Source organism: Canis lupus, chromosome 36 (genome assembly GCF_048164855.1).
Source record: "Canis lupus baileyi chromosome 36, mCanLup2.hap1, whole genome shotgun sequence".
Taxonomy (NCBI): Eukaryota; Metazoa; Chordata; class Mammalia; order Carnivora; family Canidae; genus Canis; species Canis lupus.
In genome coordinates, this window is record NC_132873.1 from 2,013,782 (window position 1) to 2,038,232 (window position 24,451).

The 24,451-nt window shown below is 42.3% G+C and overlaps 1 protein-coding gene across 1 annotated transcript in view; it reads right to left on the reverse strand.

Annotated features, from left to right (window-relative positions):
- ACSL3 (acyl-CoA synthetase long chain family member 3) overlaps positions 1-24,451 on the reverse strand; it is a 65,787-nt gene that overhangs the window by 22,077 nt on the left and 19,259 nt on the right. Inside the window, exon 3 of the mRNA XM_072813387.1 lies at positions 5,580-5,997. Coding sequence (XP_072669488.1) covers positions 5,580-5,957 — 378 coding nt within the window. The 5' untranslated portion in view covers positions 5,958-5,997. The remainder of the gene's footprint in view (positions 1-5,579; positions 5,998-24,451) is intronic.

Consider the following 24,451-nt stretch of genomic DNA (forward strand, 5'->3'; position numbering starts at 1 on the left):
GATCCCTGGGTGGCGCAGTGGTTTGGCGCCTGCCTTTGGCCCAGGGCGCGATCCTGGAGTCCCGGGATCGAGTCCTGAGTCGGGTTCCCGGCATGGAGCCTGCTTCTCCCTCCTCCTGCATCTCTGCCTCTCTTTCTCTCTATGTCTATCATAAATAAATAAATAAATAAATAAATAAATAAATAAATAAATAAATAAATAAATAAATAAATAAATAAATAAATAAATAGATCTTTAAAAAATTTTTTTAAAAAAAGATTCTAGAACCTAAATGATGAGCTCTGTATGTTTCAAAAATGTACATATTCCGAAAGATATTATCTACATAATCCATGTATTTAAACCCATGTGATAGGGCCACTATGTGGCAAGGAAATAAAATCATGAGTTTAATTCAAGTGTAACTGAACTGAATTTCACCTAATTCTTTAAACCACTGAATCTCCTAGTCATGATCTTTCCCGTAAAGATTAAAGGCCTCCACCTACTCCATAATTTTGAAAAAAATTCCAATTCTAACTCTGTCCCCAAGGTTAGCTTAAACATGAGATTAAACCCATTTATTTATTCCCTGTCCATACTGCTGAAGAACACCCAACCTCATTCTATCCAGGATCATACATCTCACCATCCAGCAATCCTACCAGGATTCCCTGGTATAGTCATTTCCTCACCTCTGAAATGGCTACTTGAACCCTCTCTACTCAAATATCCTTCACCCCCTTCATCCCTCCTCCACCTCCAGGGGATAACATGGACTCATACATCACTCTCGGGGTTGAATGCCTTCTTCAACTTTGGGTCCCACATGCCTCCCCCCGGGCTCATTCTGGTTTTTGCCCACTGCACAAAAGGTTCATTACCCAGATTTTTGCAAAGCTGGCTCCTTTGTTGCTAAGGCCTCCACTTGGCCATAACCAAGAGATGCATTTGGTTTTCCCAACTCTGAGTCAGGCAAAGAATGACTCGAGTGGCTTTGTAAAGGATGACCCTGGACCTTTAAGCAGCGTCCTCATTTGTTAACGTAGGGGGATAGTGAAGATTGGCCCTACGGTCACTTTCATATCTCACATTTCATTGGCTGTATTTTCATGCTAGGACGGGTGTGACATATACATGGGTCCATATCACTGTTATCACTCAGACACGACTGCCCGGGACACGGGAACTTAATAATTTACTTTGTTCAGAAACAGATGAAGTTAGGTGGTTCTGATGATGCTAATTATGAGAGCCTCATCTCACAAGATCAACTATAAAAATAAAACAGATCACATATAGAATATTCTGTAAAATAAAAGCAAACAAATACTTAACCGTTCAGGACCCTGAAGAATGAGACAATGGAATAAAGATCAGGTTTCAGGGAGCTGGGGGTTTAACCAGTGCAAGTACAGGACTTTTCTTTGTAGCCATTCAGAATAGAAATACCTCAAATTACACACTTCCCTGCCTGCAACAAAGTACACCCAGCTTCACAGAAGCTTTCTCTCTGGGGATGAAGACTATTACAATGTACTGTGAGGGAGTCCAGAGGGTGAAAATATTCAGCAGGTCTGGGGGGCTGGTAGCGATCCCGTGGAGGACGAGGGCGGCTAACCTTCGCCAGTGTTCCCTCTGCGGTAACCATGCTGCATGAGCTTACGGGACTCACGTAACTCAAGACACGGCTACTCTTAGCATCTCTCTTACAAATGAGGATACTGAGGCATTGAGAGAGTGAGCCTAACTTACTCAAAAGTCACAAGGCCTAAGTGACAGGACTAGAATACGAATGCAGGCAGACTCACTCCGGAACCTGCGTACTAAATCACAGCGCTCCAACTGCGCCGCAGGAAGGAGACCGGACAATGGTACCGGCAGGTGAAGACGGTGGCCTGACACTTGTAAAGGATCGTTTCAACTGCTGTCTGTGGGTGGCAGTGAAGGCCAGTTAAAAAGGGAGGGAAAAAAATCAGACTCCTGGTTAAAAAAAAAAAACCATTTGGTACACAGTGGTGCCTTTCACAAACAGGGGCTGACCAGAAGAACAAGCAGACAGGCAACCAGTTTGGGCCATGGAGGGTCTATAATCAACAAGACACAAGTCCTGGCCAAAAGACTGACCACTGGTTTTCACGTAAATTACGATGTAAATGTCTTAACCATTCAGAAAATAAATATCACACATATGCAAGTAGATTAAAAGAGAGAGAGAGAGAGAGAGAGAGAGGAGACTCTGGAGCAAGAAATAACAAAAAGTAGGCACCAAGGAAGCAGAAAGGAAAGCTAAGTCAATTCCTATGAACAGAAATGAGTATTTCTATTATCATTTTGCAACCATTTAGGAGGAAGGTCATCGTGAAATCTTCTCTTTCTAAGCACCGTGATTACATAATCCCGTCTATTTTCTTCTCTCTGATGTGTGTAGAATACATAAGAAAAAGAATCTGAAGTGGTTCTGGTAGTTAGATTACTAAATGTTAGAGCCGGCCTTGTGCTCCTTTGTTTCACTGTAAACTTATTTTCATTCTTTGCAAACATGTTCTATTTCAGGTACAGGTAGTATTTTTAAGATGCTCTGGACACTGACCCTTCACCGTTTTTCATTTCCAAAGACCTCAGGACGGTGCACTGGAGGCTGGGAAGGCTGGTGGCTTCAGGCGCTGCTGACACACATGCTGCTGTAGTTTCTAAGGCCGGAGGTAACTATGAACAAGCCTGCCAAGCCTGGGGAACACACCAGCCCTGCCTCCCCGCCCCGCCACCCAGAAAAGTGTCCGTGATGCTGACTGCCACGCTCTTGTGGGCACACCTGCGGCACAACCACCACCCCGGCCTTTGCCTCTGCTTATCTTCCTTGGGAGCTCAAAAAAGACTCAGGAGAAGATGGAAACAAAGCTTCGGCACTCACTGAACTGAAATAAAGGTCTGGGATCTCTGTTTCAACCGTATCAGACAGCTTCTGGGGTTAATCTCCAAAGCTCGGCTCCCCCCCCCCAAAAAAACAGGAAGGAAGGAAGCTTCTAGACACTGCCGCAGCACCAGCTGGCTTTCCCAATCCCAGAGCATCCTCACCCACGGAAGTCCACTCCGTCCGACGCCTGCCCGCAGCCGCGGTCCTGCCTGTGCTGCCGAAGCACACGCTGCCTCTGGCAGCCGCCGGCTGTGAACAAGGCACCCAAGGGCGCGAGCAGCCCAGCCTGCTCCCGGCTCCCGGCGGAGGCGCCCGCCACCCAGGGTGTTCAGCGCGGCGACCGCAGCAACACCGACCGACAGAAACTCAGGTCTTAGCTAATCACGGGCAGGCCACGCTCTTCTTGAGAAAGGCTCACAAAAAACATCTGCTTCATTTACTACCCGCGAAACCTAAAAACCAACCTGACTTTCCCAGTGAGCTGAATTTCAAATAGGAAAGACCTAACATTTTCTACTATCAGGGGTAGTAGACTTTTGGACTCCCCAAAAGTCTGATGTCACAAACGCCAATTTGAAGGCAATTGTCAACGATAGGCAGGCCTGATAGTGATGTAGAAAAGGCCATGGATTACAGTTTTTTTCACCTTCTAACTTTCTTCTTTGAGTTCAAATGCTCCCCTGTTGATAAACGATGCCGACAAAGCGCTCCCCTCCCCACCCGACAGGGAGGAAAAGCCGAAAACACGAACACACAGCTGAGAAAAACACTTTCCCTGTGTCCACTGTGCTATCTGGCCACATTTAAGGAACAACTGTGATAGCTCTAGGGTTGAATGTGTCCTAATCACACTGATAACCTGAATCAGGAAGGAATTTCATATTTACCATATCGATCTCCTTTGTACATACTTGGAAGCGAGTCTGCTGCTCTAAGTACTGAATGAAGACTGAAAAAATAGCACCAGTCCCATTAATGTCTGGAATATGCCATTCTGGAGAAAAATTCAACCTTCTGCTAACACAGGACTTCTGTAAGACATGCTGAGGTTAAAAACCAGGGAACCCAATCTTTGAACTCAAATAGCATTAGATCAAATAATAAAAATGAATGTTTTTAAGGGTAGGCAGAGGAATGGAAAACTTTAGCATCTAAAAAAGCCTAGTGTTTTCCATACCTTTGATAACCACCAGATCTCTCAAAGACAAATCAAGGATGGTACACCCTCAAAAGCAGCAACTAAATATGACCAAAAATCAGACACCCTTATGATAAAATGTATTTGCAAGTTTTAATCTATAGGTTAGAGAAGAGTAAGCAAACATGCTTAACAAGGACTTCAACTTCAAGAAACATGCTATTAACTCTCCTGGTAGACCTGAAGTTAACTTAGGAAAAAATTCACTTAAGTGAGGCAAAACTAAGTCAGCAGCAGAAACTGAGAATATGCCTTAAAAGGCAAGTGACTCTATCGCTTCCCCAAGCCAACTAGGAGACTGCAAGGGGCACTGTCAACACGGCAGGCCAAGCAAGATAAATAAAGGGATGGACACCTCCAGACAATGTTTTTCATCTCTAGGACTGACTGGCGTTAACCTGCTGGCCATCTCCTTTATGTTTAGAAGAAAAGGACTCTGGAATTTGTGTGGGTTGGTGCCAAAATTAATGGGTCATTAAGGTAAATAAATAACACCCCACCCCACCCCACCCCCCACCCTGCAGTCACAGGAGCAGCTCTGGGGATTTCATTTATGGTGTGATTATTTGAGTTTTCCTCTAGGCCCTAGAGTTCCTTCATAATCAACAGAAAAAAGGCAGCTAGAGTCAGGATGTAGCTGGAAAAAAGGAAACAGGAGGAAAAACAACTCTACCCACACGCGTAATAAACCTATAATCGGACCAAATTGTCAGTCCATCGAAGGTGGTTACAGATGATCAACACGGTAACACTAACCCCTAGGGCTATTTTAAGTCTTAAATAAGCTGGTACATGTAAAGCACTTACAACAGCCTGGCTCGTTACAAGTGCTAATAAAATATCAGCAATTACCATTGTCTTCGTATTACAGATAAAGAAACTGAGGCAAATGTGTTACATGACTTTTCCAATGACATAGCCAGTAGGCAGCAAAACTGAGCTCCAAACCCATAGTCTGGATCTGGAATCCAGGTTCTCAACCACTATGTCACATTGCCTCTAAGGATGTCTTGACTCCTGTCTCAAATCACCAATGGCAGGTGAAGATGTCTGTATCTGTGAAAAGAACACTCGAGCATCTGCCACTACACCAAGGTATGAAAACATTAAGCACCTATTGGAGCCTACGTTAAAATCAGAAATGGCAGGCCTCCCATGCCAAAATCCAGAACCATCTCAAGCACGCACATGGCCTGTGGAACAAGCAAGGAACATGGTTTCTGACCCCAAAGTGCTCAGGACATTATAGCCACGCCACAGAAGACATTCAGGCGTGGTGGGCATTCCCGACTGTCTGACAAATCCAGGCACATCCGTGCGCAGAGGAAACGTACAGGTACGCGCAGAGGAGCGCGTCCCGCCTGCGCAGCCACCCCTCCTGCCGCACCAGCAGCATCCAACAGAAGCGGGCTGGGCCTGCCCCTGCTGCTGTTGTCAGCGAGCATTTTCCCCAGCGGAAATAAAGGCAGTGAAGGGCCACCTTACCTTCTTAAAAATCTTTCCATTTGGTTGTACTTCATCGTCCTCGCTTAAGATTTCACGTGTTCCCAAGAGCTTTTTGTCCTTAAACTTGTTTTTTGCATACATGAAAACTTTATCTAGTGTATCACATCCAGGGTATAATACTGAAGCCAAACCATCCAAACTGTTAATAGATCTGTATGCAGACTCAGGTTTTGAATTTACAGGCTTTGCTTTAATTTTGTTTGATTTTTCTTGTCTTGTCTCAAACAAAAAATAATACGGAATGTATGTGAAAACAGTATAGAGTGATATTAGAAAATGTATGAAATACAAAAGAATGGGGTTGATGGTCTGCTTTAGCTTCATGGTAGATGGTTTTGAAGATACGTGGTTATTCATAAGTGCTCAAAAAGTGGAATTAACAGATTTCCGTAAGAATCTAGGAGGAAGAAAAAGAAAGATATTAGTTCAAAATCATTTTAAAATAACCGTAGATAAAAATATCTTCATATTATATAGGCAAATAAAGAGATTTTTCCCCCCAAGGAGCAGCTGCTAGTAATGGCCTCGAGCAATGTCCAGTCCACTCCTGATACATACAGTACGAGTGAGTCTCTTAAAACTATCCACAACAAAAATTACCACGGAGAAGTTTCCACCTCATTCTGTAAACAGGTGGCTTTTCCAACCTAAACCCAAGCATCCACAAACCCTTCCCGGTGGTGAGAGGGAGCCAGCCAAGGGCCTACAACAGAACGGAGGACAAAAATGCACCCATTTCCTGTTCAGCCCTGAGGGATGGCAAGGGCTCTGCACAGACACCGCCCCCCTCCCTCACAGCCCCGGAGGCCTCCATTCCAGAAGCACTGCATTCTTTCCAGTGAGCTCCAATCTCACTCTGGGCATCAGTGAGGAACCAGAGTTGGCAAACGACACAGAATTCACTTCCCCTCGTGAGATTTTTCACCTTAGGCAAGTTAAACTGTGAAGTGAGAAGGCAGGAAACTGCCCATTTCTACTTTGCATTCATCAGATTTACTGACAACCTACTGCACGCCAGATGCTGGTCTAAGCACAGGAACTCTTAAGAGTGAACAGTTTCAGGGCCTCCTCTCGTGGGGACCACATGGCCCGGGGAGAGCAGGCCGGCACATGTGCAGGTGCACGCCAGGGGACGGGTCTCAGGGCCTCCTCTCGTGGAACCCACACAGCCCCGGGAGAGCAAGCCAGCACATGTGCAGGTGCACGCCAGGGGTCAAGGCATCCAGGGCATCCAGAGGGAGGATAAACCCAGGACACGAACCCAAAGCCAACGGGCAGGGCTTACAGGCCATCCACCAGGGCTCCCCACTGGAGACACCTGGGCAGGGCCTACGAGGAAGAGGGAATGAGCCAGGTGCCCCTCCCGGGGAAACAGAGCACTCCGGGCTGGAAACAGTATCTGTGGGGCAGGTGGGTTTAGTATCATTTTGGAAGAAACAAAACTGAAGCAAGTTACTCCTTATTCTTTCCAGCTCCAAACCCAGGGTTATGATTTCTATTTCTATTTCTATTCTCATCTTCTACCCCAACCCCACAGTAGAGAAATTCGATTCCAGGCACACGTGGCCAAGAAATAAATGTGAGGAAGCTGTCCTGTGGCTACAGCAAGCCAACAATACGAGGCTCCGGTCTGCCCCTGCCTTGGCCTGCTCATAAGGCCAATGCAGAGAGAGGAGCTCAGAACAAAGATGAGCAGTGGCGACAGTCACAGGCCGGGCCCACAGTCCCACAACAGAGGGTGAGCTGCCGTTCCTGCCCCGGGCCCACAGGCCAAAGCAGGCTGTGAGAACAGAGGGCCCCTGAGCAGTCCCAGTCCCTAAGCGGCCCGACTCTAGTTGGAATACAGAACACAGAAGCCCAAGCCCAGTGGCTCTGCGGAGAACCAGGGAGACACTGGTGATGAGCAATCACAATGAGGCTGGTGGTTCCACGAGAACAACAACAGGAGCAGACCACATAGAAGTTCAACAGAATCAGGGGAAAAGAACATAAGAAGAGCCTGGAGAGCTCAGAGACTGGCCTCAAACAACCTCTACAAAGGCCACCTGATGTAAGGGAACGACACTGAGGGGCACTTGAGGGCCCAGGGCGCTGTTCAACACAGCAGCATCAGCGAGCGGCAAGAGCACTTGACGGGATGAGCACTGGGTGTTATGCTATATGCTGGCAAATCAAAATCCAATAAAAAATATATTTAAAACAAAACAAAACAAAACAAAAAGAGTCTTACTCAAACCCTGCTGTCATCCCCTAAAGAGGACACTTCAATGGAAGTCATTCCCAAGGCTGTGCCCACTGAGGAGTGACATCAAAGGATGGGGGGGAGGATGCATTGAAACTGAAAGTCACTAAACAAATTAGAAAGTCACTAAACAAACAGACAAGCCAGCAATACAACAAGCAGCCACGGAAATGGGAAGAGGGGAAATCGGCATTCAGAAATACTATGGGGACGCTCGGGGGGCTCAGGGGTTGAGAGCCCACCTTTGGCTCAGGTTGTGATCCCTGGGTCCTGGGACCGAGCCCCCTGTCTCAAGCCCCAGGTCTCAACATATTTGCTTCTCCCTCTGCCCCTCCATTTCCCCGCCCCTCCCTCCTGTTCATGCTCCAGCACGCGCTCTCTCTCTCTCTCTCTCTCTCAAAATCTTTTTAAAAAATATAGAAAATAAGATTGACATTTAAAAAAAATTAAATGTCCAGGGGTGCCTGGCTGGCTCAGTCAGTAGACTGAGTAGACTCTTATTCTCAGAGTTGTAGGTTCAAGCCCCATGCTGGGTACAGAGGTTACTTAAAATAATTTTTTTAAAAAAATGTTTTTAATCCAACTCTGCAATTCTACAAGCTAAGGATTATCTTGTAATTTGCCCATCCACAGCTAGTGAGAAGCCAAGACTCCCAACTAATCCCCAGGCGCTGTTCACATTTCCACAGCGTGTTCTTTGGTGATATAGTGTGCAGTAATTTGGAAAAAAGAGTCTGAGAAACCTAGATTTGTGCCCTTAAGGGTATGAGGCACCATAGGTTTCTATAGAGGAAATCAGCACCATGAAAACAAATGATCCTACTACTTCCAAGACATCAGAGCTGCAAATAATAGATTAACCCAGGAGAAATGATGTTACCTCATGAGGTGCTCTCCCTGAAATTTAATTTCATGTATCTGTGTTTTGATTTTAAAACGTTGTAATAAAAAAAATTTATCTGCAGAAGATGATTGTATAAGATGGTGACCGTATAGAAAATCCCAAAGAATCTAGTAAAAAACAGAGCTAACAGTTCAGCAAAAGTTGCAGGATGGAAGACAAATACTAAAAAAAAAAAAAAAAAAAAAAATCCAACTGTATTTCTATATACTAGCAATAATCAGAAAATTAAGTTAAAATGAATGTATTTACAACACTATCAGAAATAATACTTAGGATAAGATATAAGAGGTGTAAAGTTTGTACTATGAAAACCATAAAACATTATTAAAAGATTTCAAGACCTAAATAAATAGAAAACATCTTTGTTTATGGACTGTAAGACTTAATACTGTTAGAATGACAACATTCTCCAAACTGATGTACAGATTCAGCACAATCCTCACCAAGGCTACTGGCTTTTATACATAATTTTATAAGCTGATCCTAAAATGTACATGGAGATTCCAAGTAGCCAGAAGAGCCAAACAATCTTGAAAAAGAACAAAGTTGGAGGGCCCTTACATCTCCATTCCAAGACTTAGTACAGAGTAATAGTAATTGAGACAGAGTAGTACCACCTAAAGGGGGTGTGGGGGGGGGGACGAAATTTTCCATGGATGACATCATGTACTTTGAACAAGCACCCAAAGCAGCAGGTGTTCATTGGGGACCAATGAGTCACCAGGGGAGCAGGTGAGGAGAGGAGGGTAGAGCATTACAGTCAAACTGCTAGCAGAAACTTCATTTGCATTTGAGTGCACACTGCACTCCGGTGTTTTAGAAAACAACTACCAGCTCAGGGCAGCAGAAACCAGAGGTGAGGCAACCAGGTACGAGAAAGTTGAGATAACCCTTCAGTCCTTGGAGTAAGGTGGCTAGGGGGTGCGAGGGAAGCCAGCAGCTAGGATTCCCAGCTCCCGACCGCCCAGAGGGTGGCAGCAGCAGCTGTTCTAGAGCCCTCCCCAGCGACTGCAATCTTTCTAACCCGGCTCCTAGAGAATAAAGCCACTCCTAGAGAATAAAGCCACAAATGAGAGGAGCTACAGTGAAAAGAAGGCAAAATGGTGTGGGTGCCTTCGACTGAGACAGACATGGAAGCAGCAGCTGGTCAGCAGTCGGACAGCTGGTGGGAAGGAGACGAACACAAGGCTCGAAAATGAGGAGTTTACAATGTTCGTGAGTCATCCAAATATATAAACTGTGAAGGTTATGAGGGATCAGAGCTAGAAGCCCACATTTTGGAGCCATAATCAGATGAAGGATGAGAATGTAGGAAATCTCCAAGATCAAGTTCAAGGACAGAAAACTTTGGAGAGAACCAAAGCCTAGACTGAGCAGGAAACTCCCACTGGCAAGACCAATAAAAGCAGAAGACCTGGAGATCCGTAGAGGGCCGCAGGGTCGAGAGAGCCAAGGAGGCTCCGTGGCATCGAATGCAGCCTCCATGTGCCAGCAACATGCAATTAAGATGTTTCATTTCTCTCAAAGTCTTCCAAAAGAATCTATCCTTTTCTAAAACAGGGTCAAGTACAAACCGCTGGCCAACTGCATCCTATTTACTGAAGGCGCTGTGGAAAATCTACAGAACTAGGAAAGCAGTCACGGTGCTCTAGTACGTGGCCTCATCTTACAGTGACTTACGTGGCCTCATCTTACAGTGACTATCACTTTTCAGAAAGAAAACCTGAACAATTAAATCTGTTCATCGTCTCCCTCACGACTTCAAGGTTTCGAGTCCATCTTAAGAAGGCCTCGTCCATACCAGGGTTAAACCAATGGTCTCCTAAATTTTTTCTAGTATTTGCATGATTTTTACATGTAGATCTTTAATCAATAGGGAGTTTATTTTCATATATTGTTTAAGGGAGAAAACTAACTACTTCTTTTGGATGAACTACCTGAAGTGCTTATTAAATAAACACCCTTGGGACCCCTGGGTGGCGCAGTGGTTTAGCGCCTGCTTTTGGCCCAGGGCGCGATCCTGGAGACCCGGGATCGAATCCCACATCGGGCTCCCGGTGCATGGAGCCTGCTTCTCCCTCTGCCTGTGTCTCTGCCTCTCTCTCTCTCTCTCTCTCTCTCTCTCTCTCTCGCTCTGTGTCTATCATAAATAAATTTTTTTAAAAAATTTTAAATAAACACCCTTTTCTCAGTTACTAAAATGTCATCTTCAATAGTAAGTCCTCGTTCACAACTGGATCTGTTTCTATATAGTCTGTTCCTTGGATCCGTCTACTGCTTTGCCCTACCTCCAAACACAGCGGATTTATAGCAGTGCTTCTCAACTGTGACCCATGGACCAATCATATCAGAATTACCTTAGAGAGTATTGAAACAGAATAGTCTTCTGACATGTAGTCCCCTTTTTAAACAACAACCATATAAATTTTATGTACACTGAGAACTATTTCAACTATCTAGTAAGACTTCCACTTATGCACGTTTTTCAAAATTTTCTTACCAATTCTTACAGATTTATTCTTCTAACATAAATTTTAAAGAGTTAACATTTGTCTGGTGAAACAGTTTTAAAATCAAAAGGAAAACAAGATTCAGGGAAAAAAATAAGTGACAAAATATACAAAGAGCTCTTATAAATCCAAAAATAAAAAAAATCAAGCAACACAGAGGAAAACAAATGAGAAAACACAAATCATTAATCCAAATAGTATGTTCTCCTTTAATTTAGAATGAAGATTAAAATGAAGCCTTACTAATTTTCATCCAATAGTTCCAGTGCTAACGACTTCAAGACTGTAATATCCAGAGTCCACTAAGCAACCTTGCAGTACTTAAGACACACACAAACCCTTGGCAGTCCCACACCCGGAGCTCTATTCTACAGAAAAGCGAGCGCGTGTTAAGTGCATATGAATTAAAGACTCAATCATTTGTTTATTTCTCAAACACGTACTGAACACAGACAGGATGCATACCACTCACTCTTCCAGATTAGAGTCAGAGTCATGAACAAAACATAAAACAGACCACGAAAAATAAATAAAAATAAAAAAATAAAATAAAAAAAAACAGACCACGGACCAACAACTAAACATCATGAGGTAGGAACAGCTAGACACACATGCGGAAGTTAAAGGGAACAAACAATACTGGGGGGCAGTGGGGTGGAGAGGGCTGAGAAGATGCCTGTCCCGGGGCTCCTGGGGGGCTCAGTCGGGGAAGCTTCTGCTCATGATCCTGGGTCCTGGGACTGAGCCCCACAGCGGAGGCTCCAGCTCAGGGAGGTCTGCCTCTCCCTGTGCCTCTCCCCTCCCTGCTTGTGCCTGTGCTCACTCGCTCTCAAAATCTTTAAAAGTAGAAGTATCAGCACCTAAGAGTACAGGAAGATAACTGGAGTAGGCGACAGCTCCCAGGCCACCTGAACTCTGAGTCCTGGATGTAGCGGGAGACCCATCAAGCTGGTTCCCAGCCAAGTTCAACCAACCGGTGGAGCGCAAAGGTGAACCAGGCAGGGAGCAGATTAACCAAGGAGAGGGTTTTACCTGACAAGTCCCTGAACAAAACACAGGGGAGGGGAGGAAGACGAGGGAACGGAGACTATTTCCATGACTCATCAGGGAGATTTAGGCCCATACGGAGGGGAAGGGTTTGTGAAAAAGACAGGCCAGGACATCAGATCCTGGGTCTGGTGATAGAACTGTTGGAGCTGAGGTACAAAGGGAGTAAAATGAACCGCAGGAGGCGGTGGTCTGAGTAGGATGCTTGGAGCTCTTCCCGCAGAAGGCAGGCCGTCACTGTTCACAGAGAGGCCCAGGTTGTAACCTTGGGGAGAGGGGTGGCAAAGGCAGACTGGGGTATGGGATCATCTAAGGACAGGAGGTGAGAAATGCAAAGACCACAGTATCGGAAAGATACTGAAGCCAGTAAGAATCTTGACAGGACAGAAGCAGAGTCACAGGAAGCCTGATGTTCAAATATGTCAGGAATAGTAGACAGATGACTGCACCAGGAAAGGAGAGTAAGCAGTACAATCTAAAGGCCAAGCTTGGAGGACATGCCAGTACTGTTTCAGAGGCAAAAAAACTGTTAAAAGTAACCAGATTATGTCCAAGGTGCAGTCACTCATACCAAGCCTCCAGTGGGCAAACCAAAACTGAAATTTCCATAGTTCACAGAGAAAAGGAAGATCCAGGGCAACCAATCGGCGCTTGCCCGCTGAGCAGAAGTTACCTGCACGGACTCCAAGTCAGCCCTTTGCTCCATCTAAGGAAAGGAGCCCTGCTTTTACCAATAAGCAAATGCCCAGTCTAACTCCCTCATCCCTCCTCACTCTGATCTATAAAAACCTCGCCTTTGAGAGCTCTTCGGGGTTCCTTTCTATCCACTAGATTGGACACTGCCTGATTAATGAAGCGCTGAATAAACCTACTACCTCAGTAAACTGTCCTTGGAAAATATTCTTTTAACAACTAAAAACAAAACAATCTAAATCAATCAAAGAACAGCTGAAGAATATACACATCCACATTATGGACAATAAGGCAACCATTAAAAACTAGTTATACGTACATGCAATTACCTGGGGAGACTCCCATGTACCTTGCTAATTCTTTTTCAAAAAAAAAAAAAAAGAGAGAGAGAGAGAGACAGGCCTGCGTGATTTTATGTCTGACAACAATATGGACAAGACAAGGTTTTTAAGCAATTATTTCTAAATATTTAAATGAAGCTATAATGGGTCGAAGTACATTAATTTTCCACCATGAAGAATATAGTAATTTCCATCTTTACTATACTCTCAGAACTGCTAATTAAAACAAGTTTAAACATTAAAAGAAAATGACCTATTTACACAATGACTGATGAGCAAATATAATCTCAAATGTGAAATTATGTGATTTTAACTAGCAAGATTCAAACACTTGAAATGTGTTTTTGAAATTCTATGTAAATGGTCCATTGTGTTACGTCAAAAGACGTTATTTACATCTTGCATCATTTTAATAAGGTGTTTTAAACCATAATGACCAAGTTTAAGGAAAATCTTTCCCTGAATGGCCTCTACTACTTAAGAGGAAGAACACAGGAGACCTGGGTATGAGGAGGAGGAGGAAGGGCAGACAGGATTTTGTGTAATCGTCAGAAAACTGAGGGCAGGAGTTCAGGTTAAGAAATTAACTTTGTGTAAAGTAATTCAGATTAAGGCCCACCTACAAATCACCCTCAATTAGTACACTTAAGGGATACATGAAATTCTGATGTTAAGATAAAATTTTATGTTTTTGATGGTTACTAAAGGAGTATTATTGGGTTCCTGGAGACTCAGTTGGTTAAGTGTCTGCCTTCGGCTCAGGTCAGATCTCTGGGTCCAGGTCTAGGGATCGAGCCCCTGGTTGGGCTCCCCGCTCCACAGGAGTCTGCTTTTCTCTCTCTATCCCCCCCCCCCCTCCCCACTGCTCATTTTCTCTCTCAAATAATAAAAATCTTTTTTAAAAATGAAAATAAGGAAAAAACAAAGGAGTATTATCATAGAGATTATATTTGCTCATCCGTCATTGTGTAAATAGTGATGGGTCATTTTCTTTTAATGTTTAAACTTGTTTTAATTAGCAGTTCTGAGAGTATAGTAAAGATGGAAATTACTATATTCTTCATGGTGGAAAATTAATGTACTTTGATCCATTATAGCTTCATTTAAATATTTAACTATATTAACTATAGTAAATATTAACTATACTAACTCCCACGTAAAAAAAAAAAAAAGGTACAATACAAATCATATAAAAAGCTTCCATAGACATGTATATTTTAGTAACAGGAAAAAAAAAACTATTAAAAAAAAAAAACCAACTATAAATGCCTGTATTGTAGGGGAGCGGGAGACCAGCAGGTGGCCACAGGCATCCCGTTCATATTAATAAATGGTTTTATCTGCTTAGATCTAGTTGCAGCCGTCTAAACAACTCCAAGAACCTCACAGGCTCAGGAGAGATACAACACAGCAGTATCTCCATCCACTCACTTCCCCGAGCTGGAGGACTCAACGATGGAAATCCAGTTTAGCTCAGGCCTGGAGACCTCTGCAACGCTCACAGGAGGGAGGCCAGCAGACACACTCCATTATCCCATTACCTGGCTACAAAAGCAGGTCCTGCTGCCCCTCCCACTCCCACCCCATCCAAATTGCCACCTGTAAACCTCTCCTTTCAGAGCAGGGCAGAGCCCATCACTTGGAAACTCTTCTGCAAATCTGCTGGGAGAAAAGACGATACTCCTGGAATCTTTTTTTTTTTTTTAAAGATTTTATTTATTTATTCATGAGAGATACACAGAGAGAGGCAGAGACACAGGCAGAGGGAGAAGCAGGCTCCATGCAGGGAGCCCTATGTGGGACTCGATCCCGGGACCCTGGGGTCACGGCCTGAGCCGAAGACAGATGCTCAACCGCTGAGCCACCCAGGTGCCCCTACCCTCAGATTCTTATTTCCTATGTGTTCCTTACAGCTACAACACCCAAACACACATCAACACTATTCATATCTGGGAAAAATACAGTTTAGCATCTTATCTCTGAGGAAGTACGAATAAGTGGACTGCAGAAGGATGGGCATCAAGGAATCAGTATTTGCTAGGTGAGATGTGCCTGGAAGTTTTTACCAAGCTTGCAGTAAATGGGGAGCAATTTGGAGTACCAATAATACAAGCACTGCGTAGGGAGCTTTATATCATCTCTGTGTTACAAAAAAAAAAAAAAAAAAAAACCATTTCAAACAAATGGTGCTCAAAGACACTTACAGCTAACAGATGAGGTGGGATGTTAACCTTCATGTTTTCGTCACTGCCACCCAAGATTTTTAATTTCTCCACACTCCCTAAACTCCAGGGTTAATACTTTATCGTTAAAAAAAACAAAAAGGGGGGAAAAAAGTCCTTCACTACTTTGGAGACACTCCTTCCCAAAAGTCACATTCTACAGAAATCAAAAACTCCTTGAAACATTATCTAAATTACTTGAAACTGGGTCAAGAAAGGCAAAAAGAAAGATGTCCTAGGGATCCCTGGGTGGCGCAGCGGTTTAGCACCTGCCTTTGGCCCAGGGCGCGATCCTGGAGACCCGGGATCGAATCCCACGTCGGGCTCCTGGTGCATGGAGCCTGCTTCTCCCTCTGCCTGTGTCTCTGCCTCTCTCTCTCACTATGTGCCTATCATAAATAAATAAAAATTAAAAAAAAAAAATGTCCTTCCCAGACAGGGCCCTAACGAGTTGTAATGAGAAATGCAACCAGAATTGGCTCTCAGGACAAAGCTTCTCTGGAGGCGGAACCCTGGCTCTGATGAAGATGCTCACTTCTCCGCTCCCCACGAGTAAAACCATAATAGAAATTATATGAATACATAGCTGGCTCAGGAGAATGGTTTTAAAACATTCACTAAATTTCCTGCCAAAAAATAAAAAAATTAAACTAAAAATGTTTTAAAGGCAGATTCCACCATCAGAGTTTTTCCTACTTCTTACAAATATCAACATAAAGCTTTTTAGTTGCCTCAGCACTACACAATATGGTGGTTCTCACTCTTTACTGACGGAAACACAAAGAACTTCTCCTTCCTAAAACTCCAAATATTAACACAGTGCTTAGCAACTCTGAAAATTTCAACTCTGACCCCACAGTTGTTACAGCTCTACGAATTTATTAGATTGTATGGCTGAAAATCAATGCCACTTACCCATACAAGTACTTCCCTAATACAACAAATAAAATGGTTATAAAATTCTATACTGGAAAGTCTACTAAAAGCATTATCAGAGGCTTGAGTCATTATTATCATCGGAATTAGATTAACTTCCAAATTCACAACTAAGAAATTTTATGAGGAAATAATAGTTATGCCCTTTTCTTTTTAAGAAAACTGACTGAGCTTGTGTTTATTCTAACCACAGGAAATGAAATTTTGGCCCTGAAGACGTACTGGGAGGGAGGAAGGAAAGAGAAGGAAGGAAGGGGGGGGAGGGGAGAAAGAGGGAGGAAAGGAAGGAAGGAGGGAGGGAGGGAAGAGGGAAGCTCAGCAAGTCTTTGCCAGAATCATATTTACATTAAAAATTGAAAAGCAGCTGAACAGTGCCAACTCACTTTACATAACTTTCAGTTATTCACTGTAATTTTTAAACTTTTTCAATCCTTTTATTATAATAGTTGAAATAACAGTAGGGCTCGAATATTCTCTTTGAACCACAAATACACTCCCCTGACTTCCCTAATGCCGATCGAGACACATTTTTTTAAATTTCTTTCATCCTGCTTTCCTTCTCTAGTGTCCAAACCAGATGTTCTTTCCAAAAAAGGGTTGAGTCTTTTTTTTTTTTTTTTATCTTATTTATTTGTTCATGAGAGAGACAGAGAGAGAAAAGCAGAGACACAGGCAGAGGGAGAAGCATGCTCCATGCAGGGAGCCCGACGTGGGGCTCAATCCCTGGTCTCCAGGATCACGCCCTGGGCTAAAGGCGGCGCTAAACCAAGAGCCACCGGGGCTGACCAAAAGGGTGGAGTCTTGAAGAAAATCAAACAGAAAACTAAGAAAGGTAATTTATATGTTTCTTAGCTTGATACAGAACAAGGGGTTTTGGTGATGGTGGGAGGGGGTTTCCTAAATTGTTGTCGTGAGTTAAAATACAATGTAGTACTGGTCTCAGGAGGTGAATTCAGTGATTCAGCACTTACGTACAACACCCAGTGCCATCACAAGTGCCCTCCTGAATGCCCAGCACCCATCTGGCCCATCCCTGCCCATCTCCCTCCATCCCTCAGTTTGTTCTTTATTTTTAAGAGCCACTTATGGCTTGTTTCCCTCTCTCCTTCAGAAAAGGTTTTAAACACGCATAAACATGTGCAAATATACACTTACACTAGTCTCAGCTTTGCCAATAGATACTATGAGATCCTGTCTAAATCCATAAATTGTATTTTCTCCTCATTAATGTTGATGGAATTCAAGTAAATCTATTTTAAGATTAAACTGAAGTGCCTGGGTGGCCCAGTTGGTTGGGCATCTGCCTTCAGCTCCAGTCTTGATCTAGGGGTCCTGGGATCAAGCCTCACCTCGCATTCGGTTCCCTGCTCATCGGGGAGCCTGCTTCTTCCTCTCTCTCCCACTCCCTCTGCTTGTGCTATCCATCAAATAAATAAATAAAATATTAAAAGGGGGAGCTAAACTATACTGATGCCAAGGGCTCCCAAATCAATTTTGGAGTACGGACAAGTATCAAACACTGAAAAAGTAAATGACCAAAGAATCCCTTTCTATCCATTATCTTCTATACAAGGCACTCTTCCTTGATGGGAGAGGGGCCTGGGGCTGGGAAGTAGAGCAAGAGTTCTTATGCTTCTTAAAAAGACAAGCAAAAAACACTCAAGAGGCAGGGCGCCTGGGTGGCTCAGCAGTTTGAGCATTTGCCTTTGGCTCAGGGCGTGATCCTGGGCTCTGGGATCGAGTCCCGCATTGGGCTCCCCCACAGGGAGCCTGCTTCTCCCTCTGCCCATGTCTGTGTCTCTCTCTCTCTGTGTCTCTCATGAATAAATAAAATCTTTAAACACACACACACACACACACACACACACACTCAGGAAGATTTCTAAGGTCCTCTTCCAAAATTCTAACACTTTCTAACCAGATCAGACTGTCTTCATAGCAGTCAAATGAACAGGTACAAGAAGGGAATAAGGAAAATCTACTTCCTTTTCATTTTCTTTCTTTTTTTTTTTAAAGATTTATTTACTTATTCATTCAGAGAGAGCAAGAGAGAGGCAGAGACACAGGCAGAGAGAGAAGCAGGCTCTATGCAGGAAGCCCGACACGGGACTCGATCCCGGGTCTCCAGGATCACACCCCAGGCTGCAGGCGGCGCTAAACCGCTGCACCACTGGGGCTGCCCTCCTTTTCATTTTCAATCACGTGAATACACAATCTTCACAGCAAAAAATACTTAAAATATCATCAAAAGACAATATGGACGGCCTGTGAGTATATGCCAGTGCTTAACAGACTGATCCAACAAACATAGAAATGGCTCGCCTCTGTCCGGGTTAAATTTCCTGCCAAGTAAATTTGCCTCAAACCAACCAACACATACACACACACACACACACACACACACGCACACACACATACCAGTTTTTTTTTTTTTTTTTTTTTTTTGGTCACACATACCAGTTTTAATGCACTGAGCAAAATATGGCTTCATATATTCATCCTCACCTCTTGTGTCTCAATCTACATAACTCAAACAGTAAGAGTCAAGTACTGCTAGATTAAGCAGATAAATGTATAAAGCCTAAAGTTTACACAAAAAAGCAGCTACATGATCTTTCTATCATGAGAATTTCCCTTCACTCTTACTTTGGTGCAGCCAGGCTTGATAAAAAACAGAAGGTACCCAGTTAAATTTAAATTTCAGAATAACAATGAACAAATTTTAGTATACATATGTCCCATGCAATGTCTGGAACATGAAGTAAAAAAATTATTCAATTTTTACCCAAAATTCAGATTTAACAGAGCGCTTACGTTTCATATGGCAACCCTAGTCCCATCCCCAGTCTGCCACAAAGTAGGACAATTCATTAGGACGACCAACCACTCTGGGGTGCCTCGCTCTGGGGTTTCCCCAGACTCAGGACTTTCAATTCTAATAGCAGGAAAGTTTTAGACAAACCTGAGTAAGCTGCTCTCCCTACAATTCACCCTCTCATGGAATAAGCCCACAAATTGTAGCCTGGATTCTACCACTACTTAATTTTGGTCTTTTGTTTATGAAACAATTTTTCTGTATCTTATTTTCCCATCTGTCCTCATTTATCTCATGCACAAAATTTAAAGTGAGGATAAAATGGAATGCAGCAAATAATAAAGGATTCTGGAAAAATGCAAAGGCATCATAAATGCTAGTTATCAGTCTAGTTGGTTTGGGTACAAAGTACTGTTTATGCAAAGTTTCAAAGCAGATGGGTACTTGGTTTTATTTACATACTTTACATCATCTACTGAGGGTACTATTAACTTGCAACACTGGTTTGACTGCATATAAAAAATGTTCAATAGACTTGCTCCTTTTAGAACTATGGCAATAAGCTCTCAGTCTGATGCTGGCCTTCGCGTTTATTCATTGTGTAAAAGGGGACAAGTCCTGTAACATTCCAGAGCTTCAGGTTCACTGTAGAACTGGAGTGATAATAATTAATACCTCACAAAAGTCCCTTTATGAATGAAGAAAGTAGGTGGAAACACCCTACATAAACCACAAAATACAATGCATGTTTTCGTAGCACTTGAAATTCATTAATGCCAAACTATGTAAACCAATATTTTACTTTCACCATAACTATTTCCTATTTATACCCCCACTGATACTGAAGATGCTGAAGTCACCTGCATGCTTACTGAGAGCCCAAGCCCTGGAACCAAAAAGAGGGAGTCTGACACTTAGCAATACTACTTAATAAAATGTCACTTACTTTCCAAAGCCTCAGTGTCCTCACCTGTAAAATGCAAAGACCACTAGGATTCAGCAGCTAGCACCTGTGAAGGGCTGGTATGTTTGCCTCACCAGAAGCACTCCAGCCTCCGCTGTGGATTACTATCATTTCAGGTTTCACACATTTAAGATTCTAAATGTTAGAAGCAGCTAAAATCATAGCTCCATCCATAAAATTCCTTATAAAATAAGTAAAGAGAATAAGGATACTTAACACATCTCGTATAAGCATCTCTAGTTCACCAGCCAATTTAGGTGATTTCTCCTCTCCAGGAGCTTCCGTTAGATGATGACAAATTTATTTTTAAGAAAATACATATATGAAGATTTTTTTTTTCTCATGGCTTGTACTCCATGCTAAAGTTTAAATATCCCTGGATTTTATGACATGGAACTATTGGATCCCACTCTGTGGACCCCACTCCAATCCCAAAGGTAAAGAATACACATGGAATGTAATTTGGGACCCACTCTGTGTAACCAACTCAATTTCACCTGGCCTCCATACCACTAAAGATGAACCTCAACAAAATTCCCTCTCAGGGTTTTTACAGTCTTGTGTCTATCATTCATAACCGCATGCCAAGACCCAGTGACACACAGGGGGAGTCCCCAGAGGTGGCTCTGTTGTCCATTCATCAACCCTATCGTGTGGTAGATCCCCAAACACTCCCCCTCAGACAACTCACACACACATACACAGGCTCAGGGTTCTGAATCATTTTGCGTCAACTTCCTCATCTAAGGGAAAACCTATTCCTATGCTCCTTTCTACTCACCTTCCAAGTCACATAACTCCCCTCGTCTTATCATATCCAAAAGAAGTGACATGAAATTCTCTATAAAGAAGTGCAGTCTTATCCTAGAATTTTGTTTAAGGTTAATCCATTGGAGGGAAATGGCGGGAATGGCATGTTTAGTCATCATATTATCCAAACGGCAGGGCAGGGAAACCAAACCTAGGAGCCCTACTTCATAGCACGGTTTTGACAAATTCAGTGTGTACTAACCAGCCAAGAATTAAATGCCCTGATTGTATTATAATAATACTGAACAGGACTATTTACCCCTGCAGTACTAATTCTTTACTTATTCCAATTATCTCCAAAATGCTTAATGAGAGCCACCTATATAAATACTTCAGGAGACCAGGAACTGTTTAATTACATAAGGACATCAGCCTGGCTGGCTGATACTTGAGCGTCTTAGTAATTTCAACTCAATCCAGGTAAGTACTTTATTTAGTATTACATGAACCTAAACCTAAGAGTGGATCAGATGTTGGTTCAACTAACAATTTCACTTTTGAACTTAACTATTTTCTTCCCTACAGTAAAAATAGAAAATAAAATTAAAGAAAATTCAAAGGCCAGAAGCTAAATAGTTGCAAACATATGAAACACGACAGCAAAAGTAACGTGATTAAAATGAGCAAAATAAAACATGTTTGAGAAGAGAGAATTCAGGTAAATTTAGCCTTTGAGAATGTAAAGAGATTAATGTGTCAAAATTAAGATTTTTATGATAATTTTAGTTTACACCATCTAAATCTATCCAATCTAAATCTATACCTTTCAATTTTAAGAATTTGTAAATTGTGGGTAACCCCAATGGCCGAGCGGTTTGGCGCCACCTTCAGCCCAGGGCGTGATCCTGGAGACCCTGCAGGGAGCCTGTTTCTCCCTCTGCCTGTGTCTCTGCCTGTGTCTCTGCCTCTCTCTCTCTGTGTCTGTCATGAATAAATAAATAAAATCTTAAAAAAAAAAAAAAAAAAGAATTTGTAAATTGTTCATTTAGTAAGATTTCTGAGATATTTCCTTATCTTTTCCTCAATATCCCTCCTCACCCCAAAAGCCCTTTATCTATATCTTGCATATCAGTTAAAAACAAACTTAAGGGGCACCCGGGTGGCTCAGCTGGTTAAGCTTCCACCCCTTGATTTCAGCTCAGGTCATAATCTCAGGAGTTGTGAGATCAAGCCCCAGGTCAGACTCTGCGCTGGGCATGAAGCCTGCTTAAGATTCTGTCTCTCGGGTGGGGGGAAAAAAAAAAAGATTCTGTCTCTCACCCTTGTCCCTCTCCTATCTCTATCTCTCTCTCAAGAAAAAAAAAAAAAAAACCTTAAGAAAAGCAGAATATAATATATAGTAAGAACTTGTAAGTATGTTGTAGAAGTATGTAACTACAAGATAAATAACCTGCATCACAACCAACAGTATATCAACTTAATTATTTGATTAAACATTAAATAGTTAAGAATAAGGTTTAAATATGCAATACTTCCTTTAGTCAAAACTTAAGTCTTTTACTATATTTCACTTTATCCATATAATCATATTCTATTTTTTTTAATTCCTTACATAAATTTTCTCTTTCCAATAAACTATTTTACCACTAATAAAGCTTTTCTGAAACAAGAGGTTTCAAAAATAAAGCTATGAAGATATGATCTTCCCTCTCTTCCATTCTCCAGCATGCCTAGCTTTCTGGCCTCTGCTGCTTTTCCATTAAGTGCTTAAAACCTAGACTGTGTCTTAAAAATAGAAGGCACAAGAAAAAGGAATCTATCTTCAACAGCTATGAGAAATATTTGGCTGAACTCTAGGAAATCTTTTCCTGTTATTCCAAAAAACAGCAAACCTGCTGCTGTCCCCATCCCTTCCAAACTTCAACTCTAGATCACGTTCACATACAAATGGCAATACTCTGAATAATCTCTTCACTGCATGGCTATATGCACAGATAACCCTTTCTGCTACCATCTGAATATGGAACACTGGATCATCAAGATAACTGATGAAGTCCCGAGGGCCATCAGAACTTGTCCACTCTAGGAAACATTTAAATATATAAATCATCAGAATCAGACAGAACATACTTTTTAAAATCAATATAACTGAACACCAAGAAAAACATAAGAATAACAGACAGCTGTGCATCTCTAAGAGTTAAGACACCAGACAATACCTATGGTACTGGATCTACATTTTTTCATGTACAATTCTGTTAATGTTCTCCTTTAAATACTACACGCTCCTTCTCGATGGACTACTAACACCATCAGCATTAATATAAAACTAATCAAAATCTGCTTCTCCATATTTTTTACGGTGTTCACAACACTTTATCACACAAAGGACTTGTCCACATGCAAATCAGTTCAATTCTTCCATCATTTCTGAAGTCATAGGCCTTGTGAAGATGCACAGATCCTACATGTGACATGGCAGGGTTCTTATAATTTAGAAAACAAGACCCTGGGTTCCTCAAACGGTCTGAGATTCCCTTTACTTCACAATATACTGCACCTGTATACAGTGACAAATGTCCTCTTCCTTTTTGGGTACCTGATCCAGTCTAAGCAAAATGATGAAAGACAAAGTTACTTTAGTCACTTTGCCATAGCCCTTGTTTCCCATGCACCACTTCCCTACCCCCTAAGTAGATGTACTAAAACTCCAAAATCACTTCCCTGTCTACCCCAAACCAGCCAAGCCTCTACAAAGGCAATACTAGCTGCAGTCATGTATATAAACACCTTACTATTTAATACCCATTGTTTAATACATAGTAAATTAGTTGTTTTAAGTAGGCTCCATGCCCAATGTGGGGTCTGAACTCACAACCCAGAGATTGAGAGTCGCATGCTCTACCAACTAAGCTAGCCTACATAGTAAATTATCTTTGCAATTTCAATTTTTATTTATAAATCTAAATTCTTAGCTAGAAATTCAATGTTTGGAGTTTCCAAATCCCACTACCCACCAAAAGAAATTTATAGAGAAAGTACTGTGTTCTAATGTATTTACTTAGTAATTTCAAAGCACTCCTCATGTGGCCAAGTACATGACTCAAGAAAATGTAGGCAAAGAAATATCTAAAACAAAGTGAAAGCACATCAAGGGGCAAAGAATATTCCTCTTCCCATCACACCTGCTTCATTACGAGATGGTCATCTTGGAAATGCACATTAAAAAAAAGGTCAAAAGGACACATTCCAAACTGGGAAGGTATAGTTCCCTCCCAGTAGAATCATGGAAACAATGAAGTTACCCTTTTACTTATGAATTCTATACTGTTTAGTTTTTAACAATAAATATAATATGTATTTGCATTCTTTTTAAAATCCACAGAAAACAAAGAATAATAAATTTGATGTGGGCAAAGACTTTTGT